The following is a 13,062-nucleotide window of genomic DNA, read 5'->3' as shown; positions in this document are numbered from 1 at the left end:
GAGAAACAAAAAAAAGATAGTCTGAATCTGATGTCTTGGTTTTTACCTTCATCGGGTCCCAATCAACCTAAATGGCACAGAGGAATTAAAAATGCATGCCATGAAAGTTCAGGTCTTAGGAGGTTAAAAATGTCCCTGCTGATGAGACCAGTGAATGTGGGGCGACGGTGGCAAGAAAAAACTCCCTCCTGGAGGAAGAAACCTTGGGAGGACCAGGCTCTCTGGCAGGACCCTCCCTCCTGAGGGCAATACTTACCTATACTTGTCCTCCAGTGTGCGATGGTGGGCTGGGACGACTGCTTTTCCTTCTCAGCATGATGATGACCTTAACTTCCTTCCTTCCTTCCATTTCCTGTTTCAGAACTGAGAATGAAGACAAAACTGGTTAACAAGGTAATAGGACATTTAAAAATTCTCTCACTTCAGGATGAGATGCTGTGTCTTCTTACGTTTCTCTTGTAAAACAGGATGTAGGCCGACTGCTGCTGTTCCTCACAAACTGCAGATCCAGTTGTGTGGAGCACCTGTGCGTCATTATAGGTGAGCCAGCGATCTGATGTAGAGTGCTGACTCTCCTCAGGATGGACAGAACTACAGATGTAGTGTCCTGAAATCACATTAAGACAAATGAATCCAACTTCTGGAAGTCAACTGATTCAAGCAAACAGTGATTTTGACTTAGTGCTTCTTAGAACATCAAAAGCTTTTGTGTGTGAGTCCTTCACTGAAAAGTAGCAAGTTTCATTTTCTGTTTGTCACAAGTCTGTTGTTTTACCTGACTCTGTGCCTCCATAATGACTGATGATGCTGCAAAGACTATAACAGCCACCACCCTGAGAAGGAACAAATCCAAAGAGTGTTAGTTTCATAAAGTCTCACATCAGTGCCATAATTAAGCTGATTTGCTGAGGCTACGTCCACACTAATGCGTTTTCGTTTGAAAACGCATCGTTTTCTCTCCGCTTTGACCTCCCGTCCACACCGAGACGGCGTTTTCCTCAAGGAAAAACACAGCATCTTGAAAACGCTCTCGAAAACGCATACATTTCAAAACGGAGTTGTCCCATCGCAGTGTGGACACTCGAAAACGCAGACTTTCTAAAACGATGACGCATTTTGGTCATGTGATGCAGTCATGTGAGCAATTAAACAAAGATAAGCCGAGTGCATTAGACAGCAGTTGTTTTGATTGCTCTCAACTTTGACAGCCCTAAAAAAGATTAATATCAGTTTGTACATGCTCCGGATAGCTTTTCTTCAAATTCTGTAATTCTCACTCACTTTTGCGCATGCGCAGGACTGGAACGTAAGCGTTTTCGGCCGTTTCAATGCAGACGCACAACTATTTGAAAATGACTGAAAACGCCAGTGTGGACACGGAGTTTTCAAATCTATCCGGGCTAGTGTGGACGTAGCCTGAGACGTTCTGCAGTCTGTTTTTACCTGATTGGATGGCACCACCAAGTCCCTCTGCAGCCTGACGGGGTCATCCACCTTCTTAATCTTGTAGGTTTGTGTAAAGCCAAACCTCTTCAGATGCAAGATCAGAACTCTGGCAGAAAAGAAAAAAAACACAAACAAGGTAGAAAATAAGAAGAATGAGTGTCAAACACAAACAGAAGATGGGAGAAAACGACTGCTCAAGTATTGTCTCGAAGAACTCTGATATTTGATGCGCCACAGTTTGGAAACCTGGTCAGTCGATCAATTCTGATGTGACCTTACTCACCTTGGCAGTGTATCAAAAGACGACTTCAGTTCTGAGGCCGTCCCTCCACAATCACAGCGAAATTCTATTTCTTGTTCCTGAGCAACAGCACAGAGAAAACAGGCTTTATGGTAGAAAGAAATCTCAACATATGCACACACACATGCACACAAACACTAACAAAAAAGGTGTGTTAAGATCGCTGATACGACAACTCTATTGGAATTTGTGATCTTACCTTCAAGTATGTCTCTAACATGTTTATAATAGACCCCTCTGGAACAAGGTCTAGAGACAAGCTGGTGAATTCCTCTTGCTGTGATGATTGGTGACCGCAGCTACACATTTCAGGAGTAACGTAGTTAAAGTAAAGATCAGGTACGTGGAAAAGAGGTATATGAAAATATTGCAACCAGCTCTGCGTTTCTGAAAGACAGGCTTACCTCTTGCATGTCCTCATGTTTTCCATTTTAAAAATGTGATGGTCTTCTACTGGGCAGCTATAACTTTGGCCCAGGAGAGCTGCGTTCCTCTCCAGGTGAGGTGTGAGCCTTTTGACCTCATCGAGGAATAATGTTAGGAATTCATGAGCGTCCTGAAAGAAAAGCAGAGAGATTTAAAACAGTACATCAAAATCAGAAGGTAAAGCAAAAAACGAAATGTCCAAATAGCTGACGCACTTTCTGTGCACTGCCGGTGTATTCAGGAGCTTGACTGCTGAATGCCTTCTTAAAAGCTCTTAGGTGGTGATCTTTAAGGCCATAATCTGTTGACTCGTGACAGTCCCTGACATCAATAAGCCTTCTGTAGAAAGGAAGGGTAAACAGACATTTCTGCTGTTAGATCTCTTTGTTCTTCAGGTTTTTGAAGAAAGTAGAAGGTTGACGTAGCGCACCTTAAGAGCTGAGCTTCTGGATCTGTGCTCCACAAAACCCCCTGACGCCTGATGTCTCTTATGAACTCCTCAATGTTGAGGAGGCTCTGCAGGCAGGAGTTCATGTAGCAGGTGTTTCCGATGTTTGGAAACCTGACACACACGCGCAACGTTTACAGTATCAGTGTAAAATAATTCATTTTCTCCACTTTGACAAAGTGAGTCTTTGTGCACCACGTGTACTCACCCGAAGCAGTCTATAGTCCCAGTTTGACTTTCTATTTTTTTCCCACCGCATGCTACACTGCTCCAAAAAGGTAAAAACACAAACACAAAATTAGGAAAGATGTCAAGATTCTGAGCAGTGTATGCGCATGTATGCATGAGCTTTGAAGTTGAAACATTTTGGAGGACGTCCAAAAGTAGTAAAAAAGATGTAAATACACAAGGTGGAAGAAAAATGCCAATAAAAGGGAAATAAAACAGCTCCAACTAAACCACTGCTATAAATATCTCCAGCAGCATTAAAGAGCGGCGCATTTCTTTACCTCTGATGAGACGTAGAAGGAATTTCCTTCTCTGCCACGTTTTGTTTGTGTAATTTCTGTTTAGAAACAAGAAAACCAACATCAGTAATGGCATAAAACAAACATACCAAGGGAGTCTCTCCATGAAAAGTGTCCAGTTAGAAAATTTGGTATTATTTCATATTATTTATCACTTTAGTGAGCTGTCAGCTCATGAAGCAGATATATAGGAATATCTTTAAATAAATTAAAAACAATTTATTCATGCTTTAAAATGAGTTTTAAAGTTTGTCCTATGAAATACAAAATCCTTCATTTGGTTCTGATCAAAATTCAGTTTTTACAGAAATCATCCATCAAGCTTCATTAAAAGATTCAAAAATGCTTATTTACCATAAAAAATATTTAGAGAAACATCCTGCAAGTCTCTTCAAACTTACCTTTCTGTGAAAAAAAAAACCTTTAAACATCTTTGAACTTAATTTGAGGACATGGATGTGCTAAATTGCTCTTAATTCTTCGCATTTAACTGTGATGAGTAAATGCTTGATGACAGTGACTCTTTCCATAAAACATACCTTCCAGAATTTAAAAAGAAACCAGCGACACTTTTTTTGTGTCTTCACAGTGTTGCTCTCTGCCTCTGCATCGCTGTCAGTTTGCTGCAGAGGACGAACAAACATAAGTTTATTAAAAAAGTAAAGTCACTTTAAATTAACAAGTGCAATTTAAAGAGAATGTGCATTTCATATGTTTCGTGTAAAAGCAAACCGAGGAACAGCAGAGGTGTCTCCATTTTCTCTTCTTCTTTTGACCATTTTCAGCAACACAAGCATCCGGGATGCTGATGAGGACAAAAGTGTAAATGTTATTTTTCAAAGTGGAAATTTTTAACAAGGAGTACATGCTGGAGATTGCAGATAAAAATTAATAACTGTAATGGAACAAAATCATGTATTTTGTACATTTACACTCCAACTAACATTTACACTCCAACAAGAGCTCCAACTAAACCACTGCTATAAATATCTCCAGCAGCATTAAAGAGCGGCGCATTTCTTTACCTCTGATGAGACGTAGAAGGAATTTCCTTCTCTGCCACGTTTTGTTTGTGTGATTTCTGTTTAGAAACAAGAAAAGCAACATCAGTAATGGCATAAAACAAAGTATATGGTAAGAAAATACAATATCCTTCATTTGGATTCAAAATTCAGTTTTTACAGAAATCATCCAAGAAGCTTCCTTAAAAGTTTCAAAAATGCTTATTTACCATAAGAAAACATTCAGAGAAATGTGCTGCGAGTCTCTTCAAACTTACCTTTCTGTGAAAAAGAAGTTTAAACATCTTTGGACTTGATGTGATCGCAGCCAAAATCTCCTCAGCTTTGCAAAAGTTCAACTGAAAACAAGCAGTCAAAGGTTGTATATTTATAAACTTTCAGCATAGAACGTTCATACCCTGAACAGCAAACATCAGCATTATGATGTATGGGGCTCATTTGCATATTTTGGAATGTATGCTCATTTGAACTGTATGGTGCTCGTCTCCAAGCAACTGCTACAAAAACAGGTCAAGTCAAGTGGCTTTTATTGTCATTTTAACCACGTGCAGAGGTACTGTACAGAGTGAAATGAGACCGCGTTCCTCCGAGACCCTGGTGCTATATATGACATATACGGACAAACCCAGGACTACATAAAGTGCAGTGTGCATAAATTGCAAAAATAAACAAGACAAAACAGTGCAAAACTAGACAGAACAGGACGAAACAGACACAAGACAATGGAAATGTGCAAAATGCTGAGTATTGTGGAAAAGTAACTTGGTGTCTGTATGTATGTGTATGAGTGTGAGATACTGCAGATAAGTGCTTGGTAGTGACATGTGTGAAGGTGTGCGTGTGCCAGTGCAGTCACTGAGTGTTCAGGGGTCTGACGGCTTGTGGGAAGAAACTTTTCCGTAGTTTGGTAGCGAGGGCCCGGATGTTCTGGGACCTCTTTCCAGAAGGCAGCAGGGTGAAGAGTGTGTTTGAAGGCTGTGTGGGGTCCTCCAGCAAGCGGGTGTTATAAGGAGGGGAGAGGGACTCCAATGATCTTCTCAGCTGCTCTCACAATCCGTTGTAGGGTACTGCGATCTAATACGCTGCAGTTACCATACCAGACAGTGATGCAGCTACTTAGGATGCTCTTGTTAGTCCCACTGTAAAAGGTGGTGAGAATGGATGGTGGGAGATGGGCTTTCCTCAGCTTCTGCTTGAAGTAGAGACGCTGCTGGGCCTTCTTGGTTATGGAGCTGGTGTTGAGGGAGCAGGAGAGGTTCTCCGCCAGGTGGACACCAAGAAATCTGGTGCTCTTGACGACCTCCACAGAGGATCCATTCATGTTAAGTGGGCAGTGATCCCACTGTGCTCTCCTGAAGTCAACAATCTCTTTTGTTTTGTCCACGTTCACAGACAGGTTGTTGACTCTACACCTCTACAGATGGCCCGCAGTGCAACCCTTCAGCTTCCTACTAGATTCACCTATATACAAATTTAAAGACCTAGGAGACTTACTTCTCGTCACAGAGTTGTAGCATTCACAAGATTTTCAGAAAACTTGAACTCAAGGTCAAGGTCACTGATATTCAAACTGACCCCAGAACTTTAGTAGATGCACCAATGGTATCAATTCAAAATCCTACGCTTCTCGTTCCATTTTTATTTCACTATCTGTAACTAAGACAAATAAACAGTATTTGAGACACAAGTCACTATTAAAGTGGTTCGTGAGACTCCACATCTGATAACAGTATAACACACTGCTTATTTATGTAAAATTGTCATCAATAAATGTGTTCAAAACAGAAGCTACACTGGCTTTAAAAGTTTTTGTTAACTCTGACTACCTGTCTGCTCTTACCTGTTTCTTTTGCTCTCTGCTGTCTTCATCCTCCATCCAACTCTACATTGTATTGTTAGGGATGACATGATGAAACTGAAGGGTGTCTGGGCACCGAAAAAAGAAAAGAAGAGAGATTGGATTAGGCTGCAGCTGGCGTGCCATTCTCTCACTTCAGGATGAGATGCTGTGTCTTCTTACGTTAATCTTGTAAAACAGGATGTAGGCTGAGTGCTGCTGTTCCTCACAAGCTGCAGATCCAGTTGTGTGCAGCACCTGTGCGTCATTATAGGTGAGCCAAGGATCTGATGTAGAGTGTGGACTCTCCTCGGGACGGACAGAATTACAGATGCAGCAGCTGTTTCTGATGTATGGAAACCTGACACACAAACAAAAGTTTACAGTATCAGTGTAAAATAATTCATTTTGTCCAGGTTGAGAAGGTGAGCTTTGGTCCTTGTGCACCACGTGTACTCACCTGAAGCTGTCTGTAGTCTGAATTTTATTTTCCATTATTTATCCACCGCCCAAATGTTTCACTGCGCTACTGCAAAAAGGTAAAAACACAAACACACAATTAGACACTGAGCACTGGATGTGCATGCATGCATGAGCTTTGAAGTTTAAACTTTTTTTTATCATCAACAATTTTTATTTATTTCATTTTAAACTTCAATAACAGAGCTTAAGGATAACTACATAAATAAATAGTTTAAAAACAAACAAACAAAAACAACAGAACAACAACAAAAAACAAAACAAAGGGAAGTTATCCTATTCTTTCTTCGCACACCAATTCCCACACCACCACTCTCTCATTACTCCTCTGTTCTTCAAGTTACAGAAAGCCAGCTTGTAAAGGGGGACCAAATACAATCATATTGATGCAATTTGTCTAAAAGGTTATTAAGAATGCAAAGCTGCAATTTGTGCCGTCAAACCCCAATGTTAAGACGTCGTCGCATGCTAAAGTCAGTGACCATGGCTATGCTAGCACTGAAGCTGCCAACGTGGGCTTAACCCTTGTGCTCCCCTTCGGGGCAGCTCCGGACCCCGGGGGTCCCAGAGTACCCCTGGGTCGCATTTCACAGGCCGCGCATCAGGGTTGGCTCCCGCGCCCCGTACACCCACGTTTCCCTCCCTGGATGCCACTCCCGTTTCAATTTTTCTCCTAGTTTCAGGCAGGCTCTATCATGTTCGTCCATGGGAGGCCGCTGTTAACTGGGACACGGCCTACGTCAGCTGCTGTTGAAATCAGGTGATAGACTATGAGCACGTTAAAAAAAAACAAAAAAAAAAACTATGTGCACGTTAGCATATGCTACTTCCGGTGCGGAAACTCCTGTGGGGAGCTTTGTTTCCGGTGTCCTATTCGCGCTTTGTTTACGGTCCAAAACAAGTTAAGAAAATGAATGAATCAAGCCGCGATTTACATTTCTATAGATGTCTTGGGCATTTACCCAATATATCTGTAAATTATCTTCATCGACTTGTTGATTTTTTCCCCCGCGCCTCAGAGCAAAAGAGAAAAGGGATTCAAATGTTATATTTCTCAGTATCTGTAAACAGCTGTCCCTCGTTTATCGCGGGTGTTATGTTCTAAAAATAAGCAGCGATAGGTGAAATCAAGTAGCCAATTTTATTTTTTGACAGTGCAAAACGTTTCGTCGACATCCACTGCACTTCAGAGTCACACTGCTAGTGATCGATGCAGCGATTCTGTACTGTACAGGAGAGACGTCACGGAGGAGATCGTCTGCAGCGATCAGGACACAAGGTGACGTAAAAAAAAAAAAGCATGCAAACTTGCGCTAAAAAATCTGTGAAACAGCGAGGTGAAAGGTGAACCACGTTATAGCGAGGGACCACTGTAATTTGGAAGGTAAGTCACAACATACCCTTCGTAAATACTAATGTATAGAAACCCTTACCAGCAATCGTTCATTTTTTGTGTGGCTTTTTTTCACGGTTTGTTAACATGTTGTGTAGGTGTGTACTTGACTAGCTGATATTAACATAACGGGGGAAACATCTGGTTTGACTATTCTTCACCTGTAGTTTGAATGCTGAACATTTGCCTGTTTAAATCACAAGACCAGTCACTATACAGAGATGTGCTTCTGAATGTGGACGATGTGTCTTCTGCTGCAGTGATGCAGTTCTGCTTGTGTTGAGTGACGTAAACAACTGATCGATCTAAACTCTTTAAATTGATCATTAGATTTTTTATGACACAACAGTGGTGAGTGTTCCCACCTTCTGCTCTTTGTAACTTAACGCCATCTTTCCGTTTTCGAGTTTTGGACATGATTTTGGAGTAAATCTTCGTAGTAGCGATTGACCGCAAAGTAAAACTATCGGAAATGTACAACCCTACATCCGGTCTCAAACCAGTAATCCTGCTCCTTTACTGATTACTTATTTTCAAAAGTAATTAGTTACTAAGTTACGTTTTAAAAACATGATTTACAACCTGAATAGGTAATAAAGCGATAGATCTTTCAGCCCAATTCTACTTTTTCTGCATAATCCATCATATAAAATGTAATCAAATGAAAAAGTCTCTTTTTAAAACTAGTTTATAATGCCAGATATGTGGTCAAGGTGTCACTTCGTTGCCGCCTTGAGTTGAATGGGAATGATCTTATCACTCCTGTGTTTGACATACTGAGATCTAACTTCAGCGACTTGACATATTCCAGCCTGCCCATGAAAGATTTCTACAGTACTGTGCCACGACCAGGTGAGAATGCCATGGATTACTGGATCCAGTTGAACAAGTCCATTGACGCTGCTGATGAGTGTCTCCGCAGGCGTGGCAAACTGGTAGAGGACCCCAGTGGTGAGGTTGTTTCGATGTTCATTAATCACTGTCCTGATCACAGTCTTGCCTTGTCTTTTCAACTGAAGGCTCCTGAGGAATGGACTGCGGCTGAGGTTCAGAACCGTCTGGACAACTATGTGAGGAAAGTAAGACAGTCTAGTGTTTTGTCTCATAATACAGCATGTCTGTCCATCCCACATCTGAGCCCTATTACTGTTAACAGCCAGCCCCACTCCAGTAGTGCTCAAGCAGTCCCAGTAACACATGAGCCAGCCTCGTACCCTATGCCCTCTGTTCCCTCTGCAGACACATGTCAGCCTCTCTCTTCTGGTGACATGGTAAGTGTGCAGCAGCCCTCGGCTTGTCCTCCCTCGACTCCTCATGTCATGCTCCAATCTTTGCCAGTTTCCGGCCCTCCTCCAGCTGAGCCAGATGTTCAACAGATGGTAGCACTGTTTGACAAGGTTCTGTCCATGTGCACTGCATCACTGGTCCTAGGTGCCCACAACCCACGGGTCATTCCCATGGGCACCGCAGTGCTTATCGTGCTTCTTGCAGAGTGTGTGGCTCACATGAACACACAACCCATTTGCATTGTAGGCTGTACAAGCTATGCCACAGCCGCTTTGACCCTGGACACATGAGGCGTGAATGCCCACAGTTGCGCCAGAAACAAAGCATTTCAGTCCCTCCTCCCACCAATGCTGCTTTAAACTAGCCAGCCCATGTAACGAGAGGGGTAGCATGGGCAGTGTTAATGAAACCCTCACAAATGTAACAGATCCAGAAACCATATATGTTAACTGCTGTAGTGGCCTCTCTGATGAGAAGACTGTTATTATGGGTTCACAAAGAGTTGGCAGGGCTAGTGAGTTGTTTTACACCCCAGTGTCCGTCAGTGGCCGGTGGTCCTTAACAGGCATGCTTGATTCAGGAATTATGTCATGCACACTAAGTGAAGAGGCTGATTACAAGCTAAGAGCTGCTGGTGTTGCTCTGATTCCGCAGCAGGTCCCTGAAAATGTGGTGCTGGTTGGTTGCGGTGGCCTTCTCACACAACCCAAATGCATCTGTGATTTGGAAATATATGGGTCTAGGTTGTTTGTGCCAACGTTTGTGGTTCCTGGGCAAAAAGATGAACTCATTGTGGGGAGCAATGTGATCCGGCCCATCATTCAGAAGATGAAGGCTGATACAAATTACTGGGAGCTTATTAACTCCAATTACACTGGCACTGATTGTGAAGACTTCCTGCAGTTGCTGAGTTGTATCTCACGGTGGTCTGCTCCTGTGATGCCAGATAAAGTAGGTACAGTCAGGTTGCGGAAGAGTGTCACTCTCCTGCCACAAAAATAATATGTAGTTTGGGGAAAGCTGCCAGCTTCTGCCCTTGTGTCTCCAGAAAGTACTGCCATTGTGGAACCCACGTCAACCCGTTCCACTCCAAAGAATATAATGGTGGGGAACATTATAACACCCATGTGGGGAGATCGTTGGGTCCCTATGAAAGTCCTTAACCCAACAGAGAGCCCTGTGACACTTCGTCGCAATGCTAAGACTGCGGATGTCTTTCCTTGTATTGATGTAGAGGACCTGCCCATCACTCAAGGTCTCTGCGAGACTCTGACTGACCAGCATACCAGTTTTTTTTGTATTGTATTGTTGTATCTTTATTTGTTTCAGACATATAAAACAAAAAAACAATATATACACACTACATATATTTTCATTTACAGATACGAATATATATGTAGATATACACACACACACGTATGTGTTCAGATAAACAAAAAAAATAAATAATGAAATAAAACAAAATCGTCTGACATAATGTAACAATGTTTGGTCTGAAAAGGAGTAGGAAGAAGTATGAACATACTTATTAATTCCTACCCCTGCTCAACATCTTATTGATCCCACATAATTCACCTAATTCCCATCATCACATACTCCACACAATACACGAGGAGAACCTATATAAACATGGCTACCGTGATTGATATAATTTGGATATAATTTGATATTTTTATACATACAATGGGTGATCATCTTTATCGGTATCATATTCTTCCAAAATCAGTTTTCGAAGTATTTTCATGAACTTACTAATTCCTGAGCATTGCTGTAGATCTATAGTAAAATCCACAGTTTTACCCCATAAATAGTGACACAAAAGGTTTTAACCTTTGACCGTGCTTTAAGAATCCTTAGATTCAATTTCCCCCTCAATTCATAGTCTCCTTCTCTGTCATAGAACATCCTCTGTATATTTCCTGGTAACATATTGTATCTGGCCTTGTACATAATTTTTGCAGTTTTATATTTTATAAGATCCATAAACTTCAGTATTTTTAATTTCAAAAACATGATGTTAGTATGGTCTCTAAATCCTGCTTTAGCAATCATCCTGATTGCTTTTTTTTTTAAATTTTACATATTGGTTGAAGTGCAGTTTTATATGTGTTTCCCCAAATTTCCACACAGTATTCCAAATATGGCAATATAAGTGAACAATAAAGTACCCGGAGTGATTTGGAAGGCAAAAAATATTTAACTTTACTCAGTACGGAGATGCTTCTTGACAGTTTGGCTTGTATATGCTTTAGGTGAGGTTTCCAGCAGATTTTGTTATCTATTATCACACCCAGAAATTTTGTATCCGAAACTTGCTCTATTTCAACATTGTTTACTAATAATTTTGCTCCTGCATCTTTTTTACAATTTCCGAATAACATAAATTCCAAATTTAATGATAGCTTATTTCTATCAAACCATGTTTTCAGTTTAATCATTTCTTGTGTGACAATTTCCAAAAGCTGCTGTAAATTCTCTCCAGCACAAAAAATATTTGTATCATCTGCAAATAGAATAAACTGTAGTATATCTGATGTTCTACATATATCATTGATATAGAGGATAAACAGCTTTGGTCCCAATACTGACCCCTGCGGAACTCCACAAACAATGTCCATACACTCTGATTGATATTCCCCAATTTTCACAAATTGCTGCCTGTCTCTCAAATAACTCTTTACCCATTCTAACACCACTCCTCTAATGCCATAATACTCCAGTTTATCAAGTAATATGTCATGATTAATTGTGTCAAAAGCTTTTTTTAGGTCAATGAATACACTAACTATACATTGTCTTTTATCTATATTGTTGGTGATATTTTCGATCAGTTCCATTAATGCCAATGATGTTGATCTATTTGATCTGAAACCATACTGACTATCCATTATTATTTTGTGTTTATCTATAAATTTGTCAAGTCTATTACTAAAGACTTTTTCCAGTATTTTTGAAAATTGAGAAAGTAGAGAGACAGGCCTATAATTTGTGAATTGGTGTCTGTCACCATTTTTAAACAGTGGTGTTACTTTAGCTGTTTTCATTTGTTTTGGGAATGTACCAGTTTGTAAGGACAAATTGCAAATGTGTGTTAAGGGTTTGGAAATGCCCTCTATCACTCTCTTAACGATTTTCATATCAATGTCGTCAGAGTCTGTAGAGTTTTTTGTTTGTGATTTCCCAACAATATCAATGATTTCCATTTCTTCCACCACCGTTAAGAACATTGAATGAGGATTGCGGTCAATGAGTCTAGTTTCTTTCTCTACAGAATCTGTTATATCAGGAATTGTTTCAGCCAAGTCTGGCCCAACACTTACAAAGAATTTATTGAACTCATTTACCACATCTCTCATATTAGTAATATTTCTATCATTATTTGCGAAATACGAAGGATAGTCTGCCTGCCCCGAGCCCTTTTTGATGATGGTATTTAATGTTTTCCAGATCCCTTTAATATTATTTTTATTCATAATCAGTAATTTTTCATAGTATTCCTTTTTACATGACCTTAAAATACTCGTTAATTTATTTTTATATTTCTTGTATTTATTTTCAGCTTCTGTACTTCTGTTCATTATAAATTCTCTGTATAAGGTATTTTTCTTCTTACATGCATTTTGCAATCCTCCCTCATCAGACTCTGTGCCTGACTCTGCACAGCTACTCAAAGACGCTGGGTTGGCTGATATTGACATTGAGGGCTGTGAAGTGTCAGATGGGTGGAAGAGGAAATTGGTGGGGCTTGTGTTGACTTACCAAGATGTGTTCTCTAGAGACAAACTGGACTGTGGTGAGGTGAAAGACTTTGTCCATCATATCCACCTCACTGACGACCACCCTTTCAGGCTTCCCTATCACAGAGTACCCCCGGCTCACTATCATAAGTTGCGAG

The 13,062-nt window shown here is 40.7% G+C and overlaps 1 protein-coding gene across 1 annotated transcript; it reads right to left on the bottom strand.

The window, feature by feature from the left end:
- Window positions 1–256: 256 nt before the first annotated feature.
- On the bottom strand, window positions 257–6,046 carry LOC146610033 (ubiquitin carboxyl-terminal hydrolase 29-like). Its single transcript, XM_085346161.1, has 16 exons — window positions 6,011–6,046; window positions 4,428–4,508; window positions 4,174–4,229; window positions 3,881–3,953; window positions 3,688–3,771; window positions 3,131–3,186; window positions 2,830–2,886; window positions 2,604–2,735; window positions 2,389–2,512; window positions 2,152–2,303; window positions 1,947–2,046; window positions 1,730–1,806; window positions 1,444–1,552; window positions 776–833; window positions 450–607; window positions 257–352 (listed from the first exon to the last, which is right to left on the bottom strand). The coding sequence occupies exons 1-16, from the start codon at window positions 6,044–6,046 to the stop codon at window positions 257–259; spliced, it is 1,449 nt and encodes a 482-aa protein (XP_085202287.1).
- Window positions 6,047–13,062: the final 7,016 nt, after the last annotated feature.

The sequence above is a fragment of the Diplotaxodon limnothrissa genome, linkage group LG22, assembly GCF_057381915.1.
Source record: "Diplotaxodon limnothrissa isolate DT_005_m linkage group LG22, D_limnothrissa_male_GT1.1, whole genome shotgun sequence".
Lineage (NCBI taxonomy): Eukaryota > Metazoa > Chordata > Actinopteri > Cichliformes > Cichlidae > Diplotaxodon > Diplotaxodon limnothrissa.
Note: the sequence above shows the minus strand (reverse complement) of the source record. Positions and strands in the feature narration are given on the sequence as shown.